Source organism: Maylandia zebra, linkage group LG19 (assembly GCF_041146795.1).
Source record: "Maylandia zebra isolate NMK-2024a linkage group LG19, Mzebra_GT3a, whole genome shotgun sequence".
In the NCBI taxonomy this organism is placed as follows: domain Eukaryota; kingdom Metazoa; phylum Chordata; class Actinopteri; order Cichliformes; family Cichlidae; genus Maylandia; species Maylandia zebra.
In genome coordinates this window covers 31345098-31369378 of record NC_135185.1, presented here as the reverse complement: position 1 = coordinate 31369378, position 24281 = coordinate 31345098, and the positions used below count along the sequence as shown (strand labels likewise).

Genomic DNA, 24281 nt, shown 5'->3' with positions numbered 1-24281 from the left:
GTATGAGTGTCCGGTGAACTGAATGTCAGGTAAGACGTTATGCATATGTAAGGTAGTGACTGGAATAAGTCACAAGGTGTCGCTGTTGAGCTGCATATATGTTGTAAATTTTAGCAATTTTGACCATTTGTCCTCTGCAGGACACCGTAGTTCAGATTTCTCGTTCGCGTGGGCGCCATCTTGGTTCAGTGTTTACTGTGATGTGCAAAGGTAAGCACTGTCAGTGGCGAACTGCATTGGTTTTGTTTAAAAATAAGTGTTCCACTGTGTAAAATAGCGGTTTGTCATTTAAGCCGAGCAAATATTTTGTTTATTGAGAGGTTCATGTATTGTCTGATGAGAGTATGAGACAAAGATATACTTTTCTTTCTTACTCTCATATAAAATATTTAGCTTTTATTAAATAGTTATCTGAATCTTACAACCAAAGTTTGTATAATAATACACAAGATTGGCTGTAGACCATTGTTAATCATTCAGAACACTGTGTAAAAATAACAAAAAACAAAAAGTGAATGAAAAGTGCATAAATATTTATTTTACGTGTTTGATGTGTGTGGCAGGGCGTGGTCTGCAGTGCCGCTGCAGGGGAGGTGGACCCACCTCAGCGGCATCTGCAATCACGCCTCTCAGGTGTAAAGTCTGTGCTCTCTCTGCTTTTTTTTTTTTCTTTTTTTTTTTTTTTCTTTTTTTTGTGTATGTGTCGGGCTATGAGATGAAAAGCTACAGCCGGCTGTGTGGGTACAGCAACTATGTGTGAAAAGTGGTCCATAACGTAATGCTTCAAAGTGTGTTCATGCAAACATTGTCGGGTCTGCTTATGAACCTCTGCGCACAGCGTCTACAAATTGGGGCTGTACGAAGTCACCTCATCTTTACACAAAACTGTAAGCTGTCATCTGTGAGGCGCGAGCGGTGTTTGGTTTTACCATAGTTCATGGTGGAGAATGGCTGCTCCGGTGAGTTTTGCTCTCTGTAGCCGTTTGAATGGCAAACTATACTGATTAGCGGCGGCATAGGCACACTTAAAATTTCTTCAGAAATTTTCGCTTTCTAGTTTTAATTTAATGTTGCTTTCACTGTGTTTTTATTGTAGATTCGATCGGATTTACTATTTCCCTTGACAAGAAAATACCTTCAGGCAAGGCCATTATCATGAAACCTTGAAAAAGTCTTCTCACAGTTGAGGAGAATAACTTGAACTTGTTGCACTTCATTATGGCAGGCTGGAGCAAACTGTGAACAAACACACAGAGAGGGATGGATGGATGGATAGACGCATTATTTCAAGGGGAAAAAAAGGATAACTGCTAACATACCCCCACACCAACAGAGTGAATAGATCTCTCAAAGACTGTCTCATCTTCCGTCAAACATTTGCTAAGTGTACTGATACAGTATAGTCTTGCATGTAAATGGGACATTTACACATGAGCATAATGCACTATTCATCACGAGTCCTTTTTTATTTTGACTGCTCTGTCAACAGCAAAATTTTCTCGATTGAGTCCATTTGCAACAAACAAAAGTGAAAATACTGCATTTAAATTAACCCCACAGACCTCACATGGTAAATGCTGGCCATGTTTTTCTCCTTGAGTAATTATTCTGTTCAAATAGCATATATTTCTCTCCAGGCAGAGAGTGCTCGGGCTGAATGGATGCTGCGACTGCATAATGGTCCTCAGACGTTTGTTTCCTAGGCAACGTGGGGAGGGCATGTGGAAAGGGAGGTATAAAAACACTAGCAGCTCCTCTGTGAGTCTTACTCTGAGGTGAAGCGCTCACTCTAACACAGTGAGTATCGGAGAACTTGCCGCACAGTTCCTCTCCCTTTTTGCCATCTCTCTTTCTCGGCTCACTTGAAGGCTCAGCACTGCAAGTACCTGTTGGAGGATGATGCGGCCAAAAGATTTACGCCAGGGCTCTGGCACCAAGACCTTCCTCGATGCCATGCATGGCGGTAAAGTCCACCTTGCACGCTTCATCCTGGACGCACTGGATGGACGCATTATCAACTCGAAGACGGAGAACAGCCGCACCCCGCTCATGCATGCCGTCTGCCTGCAAGACCCTGGGACCAGGGCCAAGTTCACCCGGCTGCTGCTGGAAAAAGGGGCGGATGTCAACTGCCAGGATGAGGACGGTCGCACAGCCCTGAGCCATGCATGTGAAATGGGACACCTGGACGTGGTCAAACTTCTAGTTCAGTTCAATGCTGACCCTGATATCACTGATTCCTGGGGAAACAGTGCCCTCATGTATGCTGCATTTTCTGGGCAAAGCCAGGTTTTGGAGTTTCTGGTCAGGGCTTTCAAAAGACTGGGACTGAGGCTGGACAGGACCAATAATGCTGGCCACTCAGCCATTGAGGTTGCCAGCTTCTTTGGGCACAGTCAGTGCGTCCAGATTCTGAACTTTCCTTGCAGGAGAAGTGTTGCTACAGATGATCCACTTGTTGATGCGAGTACCACTCAGGAGGGTGAGTGCCGTCTGCCCCGCAGGCTCCCCAGGCAGGTTCTGGAGAGGTTCTCCAAACAGTTAAATAATGAAGACCAATTGCCTGGGGTATTTCAGAGACAGCTGAAAATTGGCGACAGCAATGGAGTGTGGAACCGTTTCCGATGTCCCAGGAGCCAATCTCAAGAGGAAAACCATCGCCACAGCTGGGCTCTGCCTCCTCAGCTTGAGAAAAGCCAAACTGAGGGGGATCACAGCATTCTCTTCGCAACCAAGCAGCTGCAAAACTGCCACTTTAGAGAGCTAAGGGGGACTAAAACACTGAACTCTTTTCCTGAGCCAAGCCAGAAAGATGTCAGCCGAGACACTGGACTCCCAGAGCAAGCACCAGCGAGTTTTCCTCTCTGGGGCAAAGCAAAGTCATTTAACCTGGACCTTCTGAGCAGCAGAAAGCAGTCCTATCAGGGTGATGTGCGTGACATGAGCCTGTCAGCCAGCAAATTAAAGAGAGCCTCACTGCAGGATGAGAGATGCCTGATAGATAAGATGGACTGTCATGGGAACACCCAGGGCTTGACAAACGATGCTGACAAAATTGTCTCTGTGCCAAAACCTCTTTTAAACAGCAAGAATCAGCCTGCACGAGTGCCAGAGGAGAATGTCAAATCTAAGAATGAAGAGGCTAATGATATGGCTTCACTGAGCAGACGAGAGCAGCAGAAAAGGGGCAGCTTTGGTGCGACTGCCAGACACAACAAGTTACTTCCTGCCAGGGGAGAAATTGAGTCAGGGAAGCTCCCCAACCGTACCCCGGGATTCACGGGCCTGGGGACCAGACTGCTACGGCGATTCACTGCACCCGAATTTATGAGGATGGTCATAGACTGCTCATCGGGCTCCTCGAATGGCAGGGGTCGGATGTCCCGCTCCGAAACCTTTCCTTTCTCGCACACGCACCAACAGGTCAACAGTCAGCCGAGCGTCGACAGCATCAGTGGAGTGAAGTGTGAGTTCGAAAGCTGCTCGTCTCAGTCCACCCTCGACTAGAAAGAGGACAATGTCTAACTGCAGAATTGGCTGGTAGTGGATGTTTTTTAACAGCATTTAAACTTCTGGTACTTGCTCGGCAGTAGCGCCTACATACTGAGAAAAGTAATGATTCCTCGCTTTTGTTGCAGCTTATTTGTTTTTCAATACCTGTCAATAAAAGTTGCATAAAGTGCAATTTTGCTAACCCATGTTTAAAATCCTTTACAAATGAACACGATTTCAGTCTGTGAGCTGCTGAAAATGAATATTTTCTTTCACATGCATAAGATTTATATGACCTGAAATCGAATGTATTTGATATTGCTTCTGTGTTTATAATAAAAAAAGAAGAAGAAATGTATTTCGCCTAAATATTCAGTCACCGTGCACTGTATGATTCATGCTCAACATGTAATAAACACTTTAAAAGACCGGCTCATTCATCCTGTACTATGCATGTGCGAAAAGGACTCAGAGTTACTTAAATGGATACCGCTTCAGTATGCATCATTTATTGATTTGTACAAAATTAAAATGTGTAATTCTCTTTTTCATGAATGCTTCACACAGAAATAGAAATACATGAAACATGTCAACATGTATCTGTGTCAGAATACAAAGACTATGTGCAAAGTGTTTCTCAGCAGGTCGACGTCCTGCAGCATCACATGCCAGGCCTGTGTGCTTTATCTAGGCAAACAAATGCAAATACAGTCACACACATCTTCAGGAGTAACACACGCGCACACACACACACACACACACACACATAAATCTTATGATCTTTAAATAGTCTGTCACAATACAAAGAGTTGAAGCGAACGCTGAAACCTCACACATTCATGCGCTTCCTCTCTCTCTCACACACACACGACAAAAAAAAACAACTACACATTTCAGTAAAGAAAAGTAACATTTTGAATTTGTTTCACATAATTTACTGCAGTGAATCAGCAGGTGTAAGATCCTAATATTCAGTATTTACATTATTAATTTATCTGCTCATGGTTCAAGTCCATACCTAATAATGAAACCTTATTTGCAACTTCACATCATACAAACGACCAACAATACCTTTTTGAAATAAAGAATAAACATAAAAAAGAGAAACATGGAATTGGTGGTTTTCCAGTAGCCCAATAGTAGCAGCTGGGGCTTTCATCTACCCATTTGTTATGCTAATAAAAGGAGAATTGTCTTTCACATCCCTGTTTCGTACATATTCAAGCATTCACATCAGGCCAGGTGTGCCTCCATTTGGCCATGCAAAGAGTGTGGATTGACAGATTGTTGTCCAGTTTCCACTACAGAGTGTGAGTGTGCAGAGGTAACTTTATCCCTGCCTAATAATGTCACAATGAGCTACTCTGGTTTGAGCCTAAACACCAGCTTAAAAACTTTACACAGCTAGCAATAATGCCCACTATGAACACTATATAGGATTTTTATAGTAGCACATGTACATATAGTCATGTGGAATATTGATTTTTGCTATCACTTTGATATGCACCACATTGTGCTGTGTTGAATCCCACTGAATGTTACAGGAAACCAATCGATAATCGGATCGCAGCGAGCTGAGAGGTGAGGGATCGCATGCTGCCTTTAACTCGCTCCTAAGATGCTTCTCTCATGCCCGAGACCATGCTGTGTCTGTCTACCAAACTTGCCGCCGTTACCCCGACGGGGTCTGCGCCTCTGGAGCTGATAGCCCATTGGCTTGGGAGCTGAAGTTGGACCCCAGTTGCTTGTCCTCTTCTGAGGCCTGGAAGGGTCATACTGAAGGTGGGTGTTGGGGGACCAGGAGCCCTGTGGGGTCAGCAGCGGGACATGCGCTTGCGGTATTGCTCCACCAGTGGGACCAGGCACTGAGGTGAGCCGCTCTGCAGCAGGAAGGGGTGCTCCAACAAGTCGATGGCGCTGGCTCTCTCTAGGGGGTCTCGAGTCAGCATACGGTCCAGGAAGTCTTTAAGAACTGGAGAGACCTGCACCAGGAAGAAATACAAACAACCTTTATTTGTCACATAAACAATCATACAGAGTACAACATGTAGTGAAATGCTTGCGTCTGAGCTGCGCACAGGTGTAGCTGCGCCATTCCAGGGCTTGGTTTTTAGCATGGGGGGTCTAGACAGGACAGTTACTGGGTCGAGCTTGCAACTCCAAAGGTGTGTAGGCCTACCACTACGCTATCCAGCTGCTGTATAGGAACATAATAGGTACGTATAAGTACATAATATAGTTGTACTCCAATAAATCATTGCAGTGATATGGTCGTGTAATTGTGTTGCATCCAGCATTTGCCGAGACACTTCAGTCTGGACCATCAATGCTGCTAGCTTGCGTTCGTCTGTTCTCGTACCTGACTGGCGTTTCGAACAGTAGGAGCTGGCTCATCCCTCAGCCTCTTCATCGCTGCTACAGGGGTTTCACTGAAGTATGGCGGCTCTCCATCCACCATCTCAACCACCATGATGCCCATCGACCATATATCGACCTGGAAATAAACCACGACACAGGAAAAAAAGTGTCTAACAGGTCTCATACTATTGCACAGATTGCCTCTGTTGGCAATCAGTGCTACACTAGTGGTATTCATGCAAACTGAATGTGTGCCTCCTCACTTCAGTGCCATATGGCGACTTGGATATGACCTCAGGCGCCATCCAATAAGGTGTCCCCACTAGAGACTTCCTCTTAGGGATGTCCTTACTGATCTGTGCACAGAAGCCAAAGTCTGAAAGCTTGACCTGTGAGGAAAAAAACGCTTTCCTTAATTTTAATCAAGAAAGCAAAAAGAAAAAGAAAGAAGGAGACAGAAAGAAAGAAACATTTCATACCCTTCCGTCTAACGTAAGTAGTATAGAGTCACTTTTGATGTCTCTGTGAATGACTCCCTGTGAATGGAGATAAGCCAGGGCTTGCAGCACAGCTTCACACACTGTAGCAATCTGCTCTTCACTCAGCCTGCAGCACAACACACAGAAACACACAGATTTTACATGAATTTCACACTTTTACACTACTAGTTATGACGAATCAACAGGACTTAAAGTTGAATTTCATGAATCACCGCACATTAAAGGCAACGATAAAGTAGGCAAGGTTCAAAACAACAACTCCCACGTAGCACAGTGACGAATGAAGCACGCCCGTTCTGCCGCGATGCTAATGTGCCTTTAATATTTTTTCAAGTGCAGCATAAACAGTTAGAGTCGAGCAGCAAAAAGACATTTCACAGAAAACACCAGGTAACAATTACTTTACAGAGCAAGGTTCCTCCCACACACAACAACTATAGGTTAAAAACTGTCTAAAACTATATAAGATAAAATGATTAAAACTGAGTGGATTTTTAAAATAATCTGACATCATAGTTCAGCCTGGAGAAACAGCATACACAAAGGACTCTTGATCTTGATTGTTGTGTCAATATCCTGATTATTTTAGGCTTAGACCAGCAGTGGCAGTGACAGCTGGCTCACTTTATATATCATTTGGTATGAGAGGAAAATTTCCATCCCTTTGAGTCAAACAATCTAACCCTGAGGTCACCCTATGGAGACTGAGCCAGCCATCTGTTAGTAATATAAACCATATTGACAGCTCAAACAAACACACCCTGATAAATTTCAGCTCCCTGCTGCTGGTCAATATGTTTTCTCCCTTTTTGATGTATGTCGTAGCATCAGGGGATCAAATGTCTACCCAAAATCAGCCTTCCGTGTGGCATTTAAACACACACAAATTCAATTATTTTACTGTATTATTATTTTTCTCTGGAGGAAAGCAGCAGACGTGGCGTGCACGAGAAGACTTGATGACAGTTTTGCACTCCTGGGAGGAACATCGATTACCCACCAGTTGATACCACACTACCCTCTTGTGGCTGATTTAGTTATTAAAAAATATAAGTTCCATATGGAATCAATGAAATACAGTTTTTTGTTGTTGTTGTTTTGTTTTGTTTTTCTTCTGTGGATATTTAATGGCGTTCTCACCTGGTTTCAGAAACAATGTTAGTCAGTGCTCCACCCTGCAAGTACTCCATGATGACCCACAGCTCTTCCTCCACCAGAGCAGACTTAAACATCTCCACCACATTTCTGTGCTGATAGTCCCTCATGATGACCACCTGCAACACAAAACATTATTTGGTGGTATAATCTTTAGAAATATAACAAACAATGTCGCCACTTATTGGTTCTCCAGCAGTAAAGATGACTGCTGCTCAGTCATTGGAATTCACTGCCAAGCAGAAATATAGTTCATTTAAACTCCATGAAGATTACAAAGATGATGACATCAGTGCTACTCTTTCAGACTGGAAAATACCTCCAAATGATAGATGTGCATAAAAATATTGGACTCTATAAAGGCATACTCTGTGTCAGCTGCCTTTTGGAAGCCTCTTGGTTTTGTCAGAAATGATCATATTTGAATACAAGTGATCACTTAACCTTAATAAGCCATTGGATGTGTCACCCAGAATCAGATACCAGTTAGTGATAAGTAATACTAATAAAATATTAGACTTGTTTGTTTGTTTTTTAATTGCATTTGACAGCACGGCAAGCCAAAGCTGTCAGATAACTGCATTAAAAATGTTCAAACGTTGCTATGAAAGGCAAAATTAACTCTAGAGACCGACTCTGTTTTTTTCTTGTACCAGGCTGTAAACACTTCCCTAAAGCTGTGTTAACATAGGGATTAACTCACTTAAAGTGCTTTTTTTAGCACTTAAAATGAAGCAACTGCCTTCTCTTTTATGCCCTGATATCACTAAACTGCTTTCCCACAGGCTAAACAACAAAGATTAGAGATATGTTGCTGTAAATGACTCTCGGTACATTTTAGAGTTATTTGCATTTGTATGTTGGGTTATTTTTTTTGTACCTCATTAAAGAGTAGCTCTCGCCTCTGCTGCCGCCGCAGGTCCATCATCTTCACCGCCACTTGCCGGCCGCTGTGCTTCTCTGTTGCGATACACACCACTCCTGTGGAGCCCTCTCCGATCTTCACAAAGTTCTCCAGATAAGAGCGGGGATCGCCTTTGTCCACCACCATCTGCAGGGCCGCCTTGAACTGTTCATGTGTCACCTTAGGTGGGTCGGGTGGCGGTCTGGGTGAGGGGTGTTGCGGGGGTCTGAAGGCAGGGGAGCAGGTGCCTGGAGGACTGGTGGCTAATGAGCCTGTAGGTGAAGGTCGAGGTTGGGAAGGGCTGTCTTGTCTGGGATAGGGAGGGTTGGGGCATCCGGAGTGTCTGAGAAAGGGGTCTGGTCCACTGGGTCTCAGTCCCATATTAGGAGACAGACCCAAGGTGTAGCTGGCTGAGGAGCGAACAGTCCGCTGGGGTCTGACGCCTCCCACAAGAGGACTGCTGGTGCCGGTGGGCAGGAAACCAGAGTGGTACCTCACTGCTGATTCTCCCTGCACAATAACACAGAAAAATGGGGTGAGGAAAATTAAGAGAGAACTGAAAGGCAGTTGGCCACCTGCCTGAGGTTCTTGACCCACTTTAAAACTAAATGTAAATCAAGTTCTTCACTTTCCCTCCTTTTCCACTTCACCTGATATGACTGATGTGTTGTTTTATGGACCCAAGTGTCCTGCAAAGATCTTGCCAAACACATCTTCTTTCAACATTTACAACTCTACTGGCAGTAGAGTTGTAAATGTTGAAAGAAGATGGTGCCAGTAGACTACTGGCACCATGAACCCACTTTCATTATTTTTAAGTCTAGAACTAAACCAAAGATTCAAACTCAGAACTTTGATCCTCTTTAGTGAAAAAGCCAATCAATAAGCTGCTTCACTAAAGTTCCACAACCTAAGCATTAACATGATCCGTGATGGTTTTTTGACAGCAAAATATAACTTTATTTAATGTATTCAGAGCTCATGCAAGAAACATGCTGAGTAGTTAAAAAATGATGTACATAGGATTAGAAATATGCATATATTGTGTATTCTATAAATAATGTATTATCGGTACACTTAATCGCTGCAAAGGCTTACTTTCAGGTCATAGGAGGAGAACGGCCTGCCAGGGCTGTTCTGTTGGTGCATGTATATTGGTATATTGGGTCGGAGTTCTGTGGTGACTGTGCCTTGATCTCCCTGGGGTGGCTGTACCGTCATAGCAGGGCTGTAGAAACAAGCTACAGGCCTTTGATTTGGTGGCATTCCCCTTGACAGCTGGAAATCTCTCTTCCATATCACTCTCTCCTGAGGACTACCCATATCACTACTCATATAAGCCCCGTGACTTGGCATCTGGATGTTCTGGGACTGAGCAGGATGTGATGGGCCCTCGAGAGAGCTGACCCCGACTTCATAGGTGGACGTGGCCTTGGGCAAAATCCCATTAGGTTGCAGAGTGATACTCTTCTTCATGCCCAAGTAGGGGGTATTGGTCTCACTGTGGATGTTCCTGGCCCTATTCCTCCACTGTTCCTGGCCCGCATCCTCCTCATCGTCATCATCCTCCTGGGTCAGACCCTCATACTGGTAAGTGTCTCCCTCGTTCACTTCCCCCAACCTTCCCAGAGACTGGGCTCTCTTCCTGGCTGAAGGGCTGCTCTTCCGCAAAGAGTTGGAACTGGTCACAGACAGACGGCTCATGTCATTGATCATGGCTGCGATGTAGTCTCCGTGTCCGATCATGCTCCCACGCACAATGGTCTGAAAGGAGAGAAGCATTTATCTGTATCACATCCTGCAAGCCATGATTGCATTACAGAAGGATTTTGGACAGAGAGGAATGAGGGTGACATAATCATCGCTCAAAGGCGAGTTAAATTTAGACTTGGGAATCTGTAAAGGACATCTTTGTCATTCTACAAAGACGGTGACTTGAATTTATTTTCCCCAGTGGCCGATTCTGACAATACACCAACAAATATACTTCACAAGCGAAACACAAAGAAAGAGCCTTTACAACTGCTCACATGCTTTCAGATTGTCGAGATAACCGCTCATGAACTTTCTCGTGGTATGCACAACTGGCAGGCAACCAAAGGCAAATGGCCTAAGCTTGCCCTGACATAAAATCATCAGACAATCTTTAGATGTTTTGCCAGAACAGAATGGATGTAACACTGACTGCATGGTGGTTTAGTAGTCGTACTCAGGGTAGAGTCATGTTCAGTTATACTCTACTGCCTCTCCCATTTCTCTGGCTCAATGCCATTACATCAGCACAGGGGGGGTAGAGGTCAGATGACATCTCACCTACTGTAGCACCTCGCTGTGAGGAGGGAATGGCAGGTGATAATAGCCTCTGTGCAATTTCACATGCTTTTTAAAAATGAAACTGTCTTCTCATCATGTAGAAATAATCTGAAACATGCTGAATCTTTAATTTTCTATTTTTAGCTTTTAGGATTTTCTGTGTTTCTGATGACACTAAACCCATGCTGACTGACCCGAGTGACCTAAATGCTGGAATGACTGTTCTCATATTTCACAGCACTAATAACAATCACGTCATAGACTTAACGAAATGTTCGTGGGTTTTTTATTTTCTGGAGGAGCCATAAAAAGCGTCAACGGTGTGTTCAATGAAGCACAGAAATCCTGAGATTTGCAGGCTTTATCACTCACTGGCAATTCCTTTGCTGTACCTGCACTTTTTAGCCCTTCTGCTTGACATCTCTGGGAAGGCACCATGGACTATTATTAATTGCCTGCGTGGAGTAATAAATCTTGTGGCCCCTATGAGTATTCAACATTGTACAGTCAGTGTACACAGCAGGGTCATTAGCTCAGCCACATGATAGATAAGAAAGCAAAAAGATGGGGAGGGGAGAGAGCTCTCCACGTTGCCATCCGAGGATTGTGGCATTTTCTGTGACAGCGCTCACAAATACTTTTGCACTGACGCAACCAGCACATATTTCTCTGTGAATGAAGCTCATTACAACTTAATGGGAATCAACGCCGTGCACCATTCATTAGTAGTCACCTCAGGGTAAGGACAGAGAATCAATAAAGGGCTAAATAGCTTACCTTCTTTGGTCTCAACTCCACCTCTGTGATCCTGGAAGGGTCCACCATGGGTTTGGGCCTTCGCAGGTTCTCTATCAGGCTTTGCCACTGTGTCGGCAGGCCCACAAAGCAGCCGCGCTTAGCATCAAAAGAGGTGTGAACTCGGTGCTCAAAATTCTTGGGGGCTGATATCTCAGGCCTCTTCTTTTTCTTTTTGCGAAACATCTTTAGGTTCAGAGGGGTAGCAGCCTGTCTGCTTCAAAATGTCCCTGTAGAAAAAAGGTAATCGTCTTTAAAGAAGTTGCGCCAAACATCACATTCAGCACAAATTTAAGTAACTGTAAACCAGACATTTGAATACAAACAAAACTCATGTGCCACAATGATTAAAGAGTTGTTGCTGCTCTCATTTGCCCACTACTCCAGGTTCATTTAAATAAAATGTGCCAACAAATGATTCTTCCACATGAGAGAATATATATATTTAAATGGCTTATCCAATAGCTGTGCCTGGGACGTGGATGTCCCACACTGCCTTGCTGGCTGTCACAAGCTTGCGCCACAGAGAAGAGCTCCAAGGACAGCGAATGGATTTGTAAGCACATGTGTAATGAAGGATATCTGGTCAATTAAGGCTTATTCATTCTCTGTGCCCTTTTACTGATGAGCACGAGGCTGGGCTGGCCAGCACCCACAGGCTTTCAGTGCATTAGCAGAATAAGTACAACACACATTCATGCACACACATATATACAGACATAAATATACTCTGGCAGGCTATCCTTCAAAGCCTTTTTATAACCGTTTTCATATCCCATCCTAATTAGTAGCTTGTGTGCCCTTGATTGCAGGGAGGGCAACTACTTAATCTTCAGATGGATGGTCCTGTATTTCTTGAGCCACTAACTCGGGTTTACTGTATATGCAGCTTTATTTTCCATTCAAGTGGGGGGGGGGGGAATAATTAAATGCATTACATCTCATTTCCTCGGCTGCACAGCTGTAAGGGGAGATAATCACTCACATTTAAGTCACTTGATTGGAATTAATACTTTTTTTTAAAAAAATAGCTCACAGCACGGAAGCCGTCTCAGCTAGCCATGTGAGGGGGATGCCAGTGCCGGTCTGCTGCTTAGTCCACTACATCCGTCCTGATTTAAGTATTTGTTAACTCTAGCTTTGTGCTGGACATGCTAAAAGCTTTATATTGCTTTGTACAGACCCTACAATAATTGGGAGAAAACCCGAACAAGGAGACGACCCCCTATGAGCAAGTGCTTTGGTGACGGAGGGAAGGAAATACTCCATTTTAACAGGAAGAAACCTCCAGCAGACCCAGGCTCAGGGAGGGGCAGTGGTGCTGCTTTGAATGGGTCTTAGTTAAGACAGTGAGGGATCTCCTAGGCCTTAACTAATCTGGACCTCTTATCCTAGTTTGTAGTGTCTGTGCCTTTTGTAGCATTAATTAATGCATAGTCTGAAGCAATAATACCACGTCCAAGAAGTCTGTGCTCCAACTTTGGTGAGGGAAATTCTATTCTTTACATGTATGTGGTCTGCGGACGCAACTTGCTAGCCAAACTTGCTAACATTAGGTTATGGTTTGTGCTTAGTTCTGTCTCCAAAAAATACAAAACATTAAAATCAAGGCTTCAAAATGTAAGAACAAAAAATGGGTATATATGGGTATGTCCATATTGTATTTATCTTTCAAGCCGCGTGTGCAAATGACCAAATGTTGACATGCTAAACTAAGATAGCTAATACAGCAACACTCTACTGCCATAGCAGGCTAACTTGACCTGTCAAGCTCAAAGCACTTCTGTGGCCAACTAAATGCTCACAGAACTTTTGTTTGTTTTTGCAAAAAGTCACCCTGAAATTAATAGCCAATGCAGAGGCCTACACGGTACCCTGAGAGGATCAGATACTATCTCCCATCATGCACTGTGAAATAGTGGGAGCTGAGAAAATTAGTTTTTCAGCCCTCTGCAAACCAGCAGGCGATCACACTGGCAGCCTTTCCTCTTTCCACCTCCGCCCTCGGATCAGCATGGCTCTAATCGGCATCAATGACGCCTGTTAAGAGATGTATTGGTAACTAACCCACGCCACACGTCCTGCTGCATCACTGCAAGGTAAAAGTAAGTCAGGCCCGCTGGTCGCATCAGCTAAACCTCCACTTCATTACAGGAAGGGAGCGGTAGGATGAAATAGGTGGGAAGGAGGGGGCGCAGAAGGACTGCTAGAATAGACGTGACACTCGCCAAGGATAATTCAATCACAAGGCTAATATGCTAAGTGTTGCATAAACGCATCACTCTGTGCTCTCCCTATGTACATAATGTGATGCTGGGAAGGACTTTAATTCTATCTGACAGGGACATTATGATGTGAGGGCTCTCAGAAGGTGGGGTGAGAGGAGTCGGGGCCAAGATTACAGTCAAAAGTGGATATATTAGTGAGACAGGGACCCAGTTTCTTTCCTGGAGACACAGAAAGGCTTTTAAGTGCCAGTTGTGGCCCCTTTTGAATAAAAAATGCCTGCAAAAAAAACACAAGCTGCAAAAATAGAAGATTGTGATCGCTGTCGTTTTTTTTCTTTTTGCACTGCATGAGAGGCTGTCTGCTTAGATAGCTGTTAAAGATGCCGATGCTGGCATTGCCCGAACAAATATTTACACATTTACGCTCACGTATTCTCTTATAAGCATACCAATCAATATTCGCTTGAGTAAAATGCAAACTGCTACAGTACCATTGCAAAAAGAGCAGCTGGTTTTTATGATACTTCATCAAGTTGCATCAGTTCAAAACAGCAGAGAACAGAATATATCACAGTATTCATTATTCATACTTGACCACTGTTCCCCTCTGCAGACTCTGGAAATACAAACTAACCACTGTGGTATTAGACACAAGAAGAAACACACATGCATACTTGATTCATTCCTGGGCAGAATGAATTTAAAAAGTTGATACAATTATTGATTTACAAGCTTTAATCATATGCGACTGGCCTTAGATTGACCTCTCAGACTCTGCCGGGCTTATGACAGTCCTGACAGCAATATGCTATTGATTTCTAAGCCCTAAAATATGTTTCCACAGAGCTTGACTTGCACAGTCCACCATCTCTTTCCAGTCACATCCCTCAAAACTGCAGGGACTTGACCCTATGCCTGAGTGGCTTTTCTTGAATCTATCAATGTGCTGATGCAAAACTCCGCCAGCTGCTGTCACAGACATGAAAGGAGAGCCAGGATGAGGTCACTCTTAAAATTGTGCAACATGAGGTGTTTTTCATCTTCACAACTTAATGCAGGAGCAACAAATTAAACAAGTCCAAACGCGTGACCTAAAAAAAAAAGCCTCACAAATCCCATCACTGAGAAATAAGATCTCATACACTGGAACTCAGCAGAAATCTGTTTGCAATAAGTATTTCTGAAGTCTAACTAAACATAAACCTTGAAAGAAAGACTCCACAGCCTGCACATTCTCTAACGCATGCAAAATACACTTATTTTTCTGCAGAAAGTAACCACTCAATCCCTTTCCCAATCCACGCTCAAATTAATATCCAATCATAGCCTTACCCCTGACTGGATGGAACTTCTTCACCTGGCAGAGTGGCTTGGCCTCTCATACCATCCAGAAATTCAACCGAGCAATCCATATGTGCCCCACAGACAACATGACAAAAGAAGAGAGAGCATGCTTTCCTTCCTCTCATGTTCAGATCACCCCAAGCAGGAGTTCCGGTTGAGTGGGGGGGGATCGAGAGATAAGAGAGATATTGGATTTGCTCGATGTTAGTGCTCCCAGCTCTGTTAAATGATTTTTTTTCCCTATTTGCCCTGATTTCTGCTTCTATCTTTTTGTTGGCGTGCATGCAAAAAAATGTAATGAGTGTGCAGGTGACTGTGCTTGCAGGATTAGTGGTGTTCAGTCCCTCACTGATCTAATTTTAGGACGCATCGTTCCCCCCCGCCTCTCCCGCACTAGATGGATGTTTATTTTGTACGGGATTCATGTCAAATGGTGAAGTGAGGGTGTGAGACGATGGAGATGAGGTAATCCTGTTTTTGTACTTGTCAATGCATGTATAAGCATAATCCAGCTATACTGAATTACAGGAGGGGGGTTACATCTATTTCATAATAGTATAGATAGCATCAAGGTCTTAAATGGTGCTTTTGGAATCTACAGTGCAGTGTAGAGCGCTTAGAGATTGCTCTTCTATCAGCTTCATTATGATGACCGTTTTGCCCTTTGAGTGTAATGAGACTGCCTCTCGAGGGGGCGGTGGGGGATCTTGGATGGTCATCTTTTCCCTGTGCTTTGTAAAACACATACACATGCACTTACACACACACCGTCTGAGGGCATAAAAGGTACAAGGCGCCGGACGTGACTGGACAGTACAATAGCAGTGTTTATGATTTACGTTGATGTCTTTCTCTTTGAAGTCACCTCTGCAAAGATGGAAGGACTTTCAATAAGACTTTACATGTGATGTAATAAGCTGCATTCAACGACACGGAATAACAAGACGCTAGCACTCTGATACATCATGCATGACAAAGCACTCAGAATATAAGAAATGCTGGAGAATGTCGGCATGAATCTATTAGGTCCATAAAGTCATTCTTTGCACAAATGTGGCTTTGGTTGATTGCACAGTTTTGTTTCTTCAGGCATGCTAGCTGCACTGCACTGGAGATGACATTGTTGGGGTGTCAGTCTAACACTAGCAGTTGAACAGACCAAAATAGCTACTGTGCAATGATTATTCAAAGATGGTTAAACTTTGGTGACGTCTTGACTTTTTCTTTTGTGCAACCAGCAAGCCATCAATTCTGTGGAATACCTACATACATGAACTAAAACAGTAATAATGATAATAACAATAATAACATCTCCGTATAAAGTAGAATGCGGGTTCAAAAGTATCAGTCGATTGTCGGGTTTATAGGCTCACATTTGCCAATGTCCTCATTGCTATTTCCTCCATAAAGAAAAGCATCACATCTTTTCATAGTCACTCCCTTATTTTTGGTTCCTTGAGGAACAGACCACTTGTGCTTTTAGCACCTTTGGACTCTCCCAGCCGAAAGAAGGGTGCTAGGTCTGACGTGTGGACAAAGATCCTGGATCAGTATTCGGCGACCCTCTGTAACCTCAGGCTGCTGCTTGAGTTGCTGTGAATTTTAAATGCGTCCCCTGTGTAACGTAAGCACTTACAGTTGATGGTGGAATAACTAAGAGGGAAGAAATCACATGAACTAACTTGGTCGTGTATCTTGTTAGATAACCCCCCCCCCACACACACACACACACACACACACACACACACACACACACACACACACACACTGTTTGTAAAGGAAGACTCCATAGCTAGGTGCTTGATTTTATACACCTGTGGTAAGACTATAAACACCTGAATTGTTTATTGCTTACACTCACTGAACATTTACTTGAAGACAAGATCAAATTGACACTGCGTCTAATAAGTCTAATAAGTCGGTGTGCCTGGGACATTGTCTGAAGTTTCTCTTTCTCAAATGTAGCTCACATGTAGCATGCAACAAGAGACTGTCAGCTTTAAATGCATTCTGGCTAGCACCCTAGTAGTGTTGCACACTTAACTTAATCTTAAACTCTGTCAGGACTTTGGCTTCCCACAGTTAAATGAGCTCGATAGACTGATGTCTAATATGAGTGCTTCACTTATCATGCTAAGAATGCTAAGAAAATCAGCAAGCGCTAAATCAGATCCTGACCACAAGCCTTGTGCCAATCACAAGTGACTGTTCTCTGCACCATACATTTTTCCTGGGCTGGTCTGGATGAGTAATCCTATTTTAAAAGACATATAAAGAACTAAATTGAAATGTCTGGGACAGGAGAAGGTGAGAGCTATCCCTTGAAGTGGAACATCCATTATTATTTGGAAAAACCTTGAATTTAGCACAAGTGATGTTAACTGAAAAGAAATCATATGAACAGAAACCTATGGACTGTGTCTGCACCGCAAACCAACACAGCTGATTTATTCAACTGCCTGAAAAAACTGCAGCACCATTAATGCATGAAAGCCCAAGGAAAACAGTGTAATGCCTGCTAACCTGTATCATCCAGATTCAACTTAAACGTCGATAAAAAGTAGCCTATTCGGCGTGTCAGCATATACATCCAGCTCCCAAAGACGCACCGAAATCACCAAAGCAATCACATTCAATTTTGCCAAAGACATGTTTCTAATAAATATTGTGAGTAAAACATAATGGGCATAAGATATGTCAGCTGTCATAAAATTATTTTTTACAAAGTGGGAAAGGGGGTCGAGGAGAGGGATATTACAGCTGCCAAGAAGGTTTTATTAAATCATGTCAATTAGCTAAATGAATGGAGTAAAAGATGTTATGTTATTTTTCTGCAAAGATTAATTTCTGAAGATTGATGTAAAGGAGTGTAGCACACTGTAAAGGTGAAAGCAGTACCGTGTTTAATTTCGCTACTAGCTGTTGTCTTTAGGCTAATAAGGCTGCAGGCAGAATGCACATAGTGGCTCCGTTTGTTTATTTCTGAGGTAATATGCAGAATTTCTCCTTTCCTTTTCTTTGGGATTGCTTGAAGAGTAAGTATGATTTCCCTGAACCAACATTTTCTTTGGATGACTAAAGATATATTGTGCGGATATATAGTGCCAGTTTTCAAACAGCAACTTTCTCAGTCCTTGATGTAGCTGTAACTCTGATAAAAGCTCCACTCAGGGCTAAGGACATAATGTAGAGCATACCCAAGGGCACGTGAAGGACTAGTTTTTGTCTAAAGTTTAATAGCAGCAGTGGACAAAAAGAGTAAGCTTGCACAGAGTGTGGCCAAAATGTATGCACAGACAAACTTGATAAAGTACTCGTGGTGTTGGCATTGCTCCTGTTAAAGGTGTCTTCAGGACCAACTTTTGCCATGTTGACACGCAAACTGACAGGAGGACCCACAAGGTAAAACACATAATGAATACAGTCTTGCAGCTGATAAATATTAAGTGTTCATACCCTTGATGATTATAAAACCGATACAAATATATGAAAGCGTAAAGAAAATGTGGCTGCAAAGGTTGCAAAGTGTCAGAGTAGACCCTTATGTAACCATGGACGTATAGGTTCCTGGTTAGATAGTCAACTGTATCCATATTGTGCTTTCACTTTTCAGTTTATAAAATGAGATATTAAGCATGGATGACCCACATTTACACAGGGAGTTCATTCATAGTGACATATCTTGGGGTCTTTCAAATGTCACATAACTCGCAGCGATGCGTCATATGCCGGCTTTCACTCAAATCTCTGGATGAAGTCGTGCAAGTCTAAAATGGTAGAAGTCACTGAAGATTCTGAGAAAGTGAACGATCAAAAATGCTCATCTGTCATTTCCTCATGCTCGGCGTGAGTAAGGAAAAGGCCCGAGGATTGGAAGTACGCAGAAAAAAACAGTGTCAGTGCCCAACAATGTGGGCTGTCAGTTCCTTTAAGAGCAGAAATCTGCGCAGGAGGGAACACTTGTCCTGTGTTAAGATTGACAGGAGGAAACCAAAAATGAGAGGTCAAGACGGGAGCAGTAAGAGTGGGGGAGGAAAGGAGAGTCCAGACACTCAGCTGCGGTGACAGAAAAAAAAAGAGAAGATGGATAAATCTAGGATGGAGGACAGAGAGAGGAAAAAAATACTGAAGGGGATGGCTGTAGATTTGAAGCTGTTGGCGAAAATTAGCATAGACATAGACGTTTTTGTCAAACTTTTTGAAAAGTAATGATGCTGAGAGGAGCTCTCTTTCAGTTCTGAAGATGCAAACTGTTTTCTCCATCATCTTTTCTGCAGTAAACAAGCCTCAGAGGGGCTCTGAGGACAGGACAGTTGCATCAACACAGCACGTACATCATTCTGTCACCTGACATAATGGCACTGATTCTCACGGATAAGAAAATGGACAAGAAAACTAGTTTGCTCTGCCCTGCAGCGAACAGTGTGGACATTACTGCGCAGTAAAAGCTGTGGTCTCTATCTGCTCCAAACACCTTAATCTAATGACACTGTAAAAACAACGCTTCTGATGTCCTGCAGGATTTTATGGGACGTTATCTGGATGCTGACACATCAGTAGAACACCACAGACTGTCACGTCAGGAAATATGCATCAATATGTATACTAAGGACTAGAGGCAGGAGAGAAAGAAAATGCAGCAGTGACCAACACTCTGTTTAATGAAAGATCCTCTTGGCTCTCACAAGTGCTTTGAACAATTTGACGCTGTGCTGATAGAAACGTATGATCAGGCTGGACCAATGGTATGAGCCCAACTTTTCTCTCCTGGGTCTAATTTATTGATGCACTGGGACTCGGCGCATGCTTTACTGTATGCGCATGTGCTTATGAAGGCTTTGATTTATATTTTTTCCCAGCCAAGGCCTCAGCGTGTCTCTCCAAGGGACAAAGCACAGGCCATTTTTAACCTCAGATTCCTTTATGGTATCAATCTGCACCAACTCTGCTGTCCCTCTCTGTCACCCAGCATGGGTGCTGTTTCAGCCTAGAGAGAGGGGGGGGACTCATGTCATGCTGTCCTAATTTGGACTCTGAGGATTTTTTAATCCGCGGTGCTTGACATCTCGTGGCCAGTAGCTACACTAAGCTGGTAAATGCACAGCTCCCCCGCCTTCACCAGCATGAACATGTCACAGTCGCTCCTGAAAACAATCGTGAGCCCAGCATGGGTCGCTGGGGCATCGCAACAGCACCTGCGTGCCGTGATCAAGTGTGTGAGAGGTCCGTATCACTTGCTGTCCTGTCGGCGTCCTGAAGCGCGTGTTCAAGTCTGTTTGTTTTACTGTGAGCCTGTAAACCCGCACGATGAGCAACACACAACAAACACCAAAATATAGACTTTATAGAAGAGCGCACATCACCCCGAGTGAAGCAGAAGTCCAGCTGTGCGTGTGTGTTTATGTGCATTTGTGTGTGTGTGTGAACCAAAGAGACCTTCTCTGTCACATCCCCTACCCTTTGGCTGCTCTTCCTCTTCCTCTGTGAATATCAATGAATGACCTGAGACACAAACAAGAGCTTTTTTTTTACTTGCAGAGCCTCAGTTACATATCAACAGACTAAAAATAAAAATGTTAAAAAGCCCATACATTTCAATCAGTACTAAACTTATGAGCAAATCGCCCTGTATGTGCACAGATGTCGTCTCAACTCACACATGGAAGCATTAACAGTAGCATTGTTATTATTATTTCTTTTTTTAGTAGCAAGCGTGAGAAGTGCTGCGACAGCATCATTGACAATGAGTGCACTGGCAATGCTAAGTGGGCTAAAACAAACAATCTATACACTTCTTTAAAACACCTTCACCTTAGATTGATTTCCACAGAGGACTTAGCATCTAATAGCAGTCTAATAGAGAGACTTTACAAATCTATTTTTTCCAGTGTACTGACCAGATTTCTTATTTCTTAATGTGCTCAAACATCGCATCCCACGTTCATGCAACCCCTCGTACAATAGGTTTTCTTTATGCTAGGAAAAGACATCACGTGTGAGTCTCCTTTATCGTGTCTATTCTTTCCACAGCATCCATCTACTGAAGTATGTATATATGTGCAGTAGTAGAAGCTTCCACTGATACAACTAAAAAATATCACCTGAATTCACATTGGTAAAAACAGGAAGCATCTGTGTCCAGAGTACTCATAATAATCATCCTAGATTTATCAAGTGTGATCCATCTTGAGAGTGCTGAATCCTTTTTTGTGAAATCGGGGTTGAGGACAGAAGAGACAGGAGGAGGAGACGATGTTGGGATTTTAAGGAGGAGGGTGAGCAGAAGGTGAAGGCTCCTCTTTTGAGATGCAGTCCATCACTGAATACATCCTGCAGACCTCTCAGTATCCCCCCTCCCCACCACCACCACCACATCTGCACCTGGCTGCACTGGCCTTTGCTCCACATCCTCTTTCTCTTCCTCCACCACGACTGATACCTACCGATGGCATACACTAGCCTGCTCTTTATTAATGACGTTAAGCCTCTTTTTTTTTGTCCCCCACCCCACTTTACCCCACTCTCCTCGCTGTGAAGAGAGAAGATGGGACTCTGGAGGGATAAAATCATTGTTAGAGAAAGACACCAAAAAATATCAGTCATCCCCCCTTACCTTGCTGTCCAGTGAAGAGGAGAGCCTCTCTCCTCCAGGAAGGTTTGGAAGCGAGTGTGCACATACACTCACATCCACTATTATGCGCCGCTCACTCACATTCACACACACATTTACGCTCGCACACAGACCTACACGCTCTCAAGCTCATGCACACAACGGCGAGGAGGGATGGCTCTCAAGCGAGAGCACACTGCAGGCTGCCGCTTGCCTGGGAAAGCCTGATGCGTTCCTCCCTCCGGGCAGAAACACACACTGCCATCTCAAAGGCTCTTTGTTGGGGCCGATTCATCCCCAGTTCTGTGGCTGAGTGCTGATTCGTGTACCGGTGCCTGCTCCCGGGGACGAGGGGGTGTCCGTACAATAGATAGACAAAGCCATGAAAAAGAAAAGCAGCATCCAGGAGGAGAGGAATATCACAGCACCATGTAGCTCCTTCCATCCACCCCCCTTTTCTCTCCTTCTCCTTCTCAGGCTCGCTGTCTTTCTCCTACAGACACACACACTCCCTCCCACCTCCCTTTCTCTCTTACTCTCTTCCTCCTCCTCCTCTCTCTGCCTCTCTCTTTATCACTTCCCTCCTTCTCTGCCTCCTCCCACTCCCTCACTGGGCTGCAAAAGAACTGATAGCAGCATGTGCCTGCGCCCGTGTGCCGGTTTCCAGTGACTGTAAGGAGAGGAGAGCTCTTCAACACCTCATCACCTGGGATACCTTTCATCCCCCACCCTCTCCTCTCCCCTCCCCACCCACCATCTCTCTGCCTCTCTGTCTCCTTTGCACGTAATGTGGGTGACACGAGAACGCGAGGGTGCTGACTTCACCCGGTGCACTGCTGTTCACTCAAATGTATTATCCATGAAATGACATGGTCAGGGAGATGGCAGATGGCAGAGGAGGGGTTGCTGTACCGATGCTTGTAAAAAGGGGTGTGGGACTATCCTTGTAGAGGGGCTAGATCCTCATCCTCACACTGTCTTTTGAGTCTATCGTGACCCAGAAAAAACCCCAAAATCATTGCAAGTGAGGGGACACTGAAACTGAAGTTACAGCCACACTCCTGCCTCTGATCCGGCATCATTATTTGAGCGAAACATTTCCCCTCTCCATTTACCACAATCATTTCCTGAATAATTTATACAGAAGCTAAGACCAGGCACGAAGAAGGAAAATGTATTAGGGTCAAGTCATGCAGAAACTGCCTGCAAGAGTGAGCCACATTTAGGGCATATGTGTAATACATGGCATTTTGATATGAAAGGCACTACGACAGGCTTAAATAATGGCACCCCCTCCCCCAGCACACACATCAAATAAAGTGAGGTGAAAAACGACTCCACTAAACCAATCTGCATAACAGTGGCAGATTTTCCTGTTAGGGGTATGGCAGACACAACCCCTCCCTCTCTTTCACTCTCACTTGTCAGCATTAATGTCACAGATATTGACTGGTGGTGGTTTGTTGTCTTATAGTCATGATTTCCTTTGAGTTTATGAAACAATAAAAGATGCACAAATATGGTGATCACAAAAACTACTCCAATTTTTACCAGGGTTATCTCAGCTGAGGTTGCTTATTTATCCTTATCTCTGCTTGCCCAGTATGAAGGAAAGCTGCACAGGTCAAAAGGTCAATAAATGAAACATGTCTTCTTGTTTCCGCGAGAATGCACAGAACCACACAATTTTGCTTCAGTGGTTTAGCACAAACGTAAAAAGAAAGCTACTGCTGCACTTTTAGGTAGTTATTATTTTTCTACTTATTTAATTATCATTTTCTTTTTTTATATATGTATGTATGGAATATTTTAGTGCATATTGTATTGCAATAAAAGGAGAGACTAGGAGATGTTATAAAAGAAATTATTTTTACATGTCATCCTCACTCCTCTCGGATAAATAGCGTAAAAGTAGCTTGTGATGTAAAACAGATTTCACAATGACAATACTGGTCTTAAACCACAGCGTCATTAAAGTGAAAGCCCCAGAGCTGCATAAGTAAGACAACTTTAACTCCTTGCATTTCAATTCATTCTATTGTTTAGCATGAATATGTAGGAATTACACAGCAGGCTACCGGGGCTCAGAGTACTAAGCTAAAGCAAATGTAATTTTTCATTTAGAAAAAAATATCCACTGACTTTTTCAGATGACCTAGAAATCCATTTTTAAATCTGTATGATTAAGACAGGCACTGCAGAAATCTAGACAAAGCCCGTGGCATTAACCTGCCAGCTAATGAGCAGTTAGGTAACCAAACAAATGTGCATGGTATAGTAAGTCACAGTTCTGACTTACTAAGTGGAAACAGTGAGATAAGTCAAACATGATCAGAGAAAAACCTAAAAAAAATACCACTAACTCATGATTATAAGATAATAAGCTGTCATTTTCATGGGTGTAATTACATGTAATTACATAACATTAAGCCAAATTTGAGATATATAAGTATATATCAAGCAGTGGCCTCGGGAGAACTGATAGGATCGAAGCGAAAGTGGTAAAAATACTGAGTCATCGGTTAGTATATTAACACGCTGGGGTTGCTGTCTGAATTACATAACCATGAGTCAAAATTACA

General features: G+C 43.5%; 2 protein-coding genes across 3 annotated transcripts; one reads left to right on the top strand and one right to left on the bottom strand.

The window, feature by feature from the left end:
- The first annotated feature begins 1752 nt into the window (after positions 1-1752).
- Positions 1753-3921, top strand: ankrd63 (ankyrin repeat domain 63). The gene has a single exon (XM_004540812.2). It carries the CDS (start codon positions 1897-1899, stop codon positions 3505-3507), a length of 1611 nt encoding a protein of 536 aa, XP_004540869.2. The 5' UTR covers positions 1753-1896; the 3' UTR covers positions 3508-3921.
- Positions 3922-3985: 64 nt separating this feature from the next.
- pak6 (p21 (RAC1) activated kinase 6) lies at positions 3986-22283 on the bottom strand. Of its 2 annotated transcripts, none has more exons than XM_004540810.3 (9): positions 21703-22283; positions 11500-11747; positions 9508-10173; positions 8386-8919; positions 7491-7624; positions 6330-6456; positions 6114-6239; positions 5852-5986; positions 3986-5474 (listed from the first exon to the last, which is right to left on the bottom strand). In XM_004540810.3, the coding sequence occupies exons 2-9, from the start codon at positions 11701-11703 to the stop codon at positions 5307-5309; spliced, it is 2094 nt and encodes a 697-aa protein (XP_004540867.1). In that variant the 5' UTR covers positions 11704-11747; positions 21703-22283; the 3' UTR covers positions 3986-5306. The 2 variants fall into 2 exon arrangements, with proteins under 2 accessions (XP_004540867.1, XP_004540868.1); XM_004540811.3 differs by lacking the exon at positions 21703-22283 and adding an exon at positions 15078-15153.
- Positions 22284-24281: the final 1998 nt, after the last annotated feature.

Bases quoted from the DNA above. Each gene is read 5' to 3' on its own strand.
- ankrd63 (XM_004540812.2), top strand. From the start codon at position 1,897: ATGATGCGGCCAAAAGATTTACGCCAGGGCTCTGGCACCAAGACCTTC.
- pak6 (XM_004540810.3), bottom strand. From the start codon at position 11,703: ATGTTTCGCAAAAAGAAAAAGAAGAGGCCTGAGATATCAGCCCCCAAG. The intron at 8,920-9,507 runs GTAAGCCTTTGC...GTTATTGTGCAG, and splicing joins TCTCCTCCTATGACCTGAAA to GGAGAATCAGCAGTGAGGTA. The intron at 6,240-6,329 runs GTATGAAATGTT...TTTTCCTCACAG, and splicing joins TACTTACGTTAGACGGAAGG to GTCAAGCTTTCAGACTTTGG.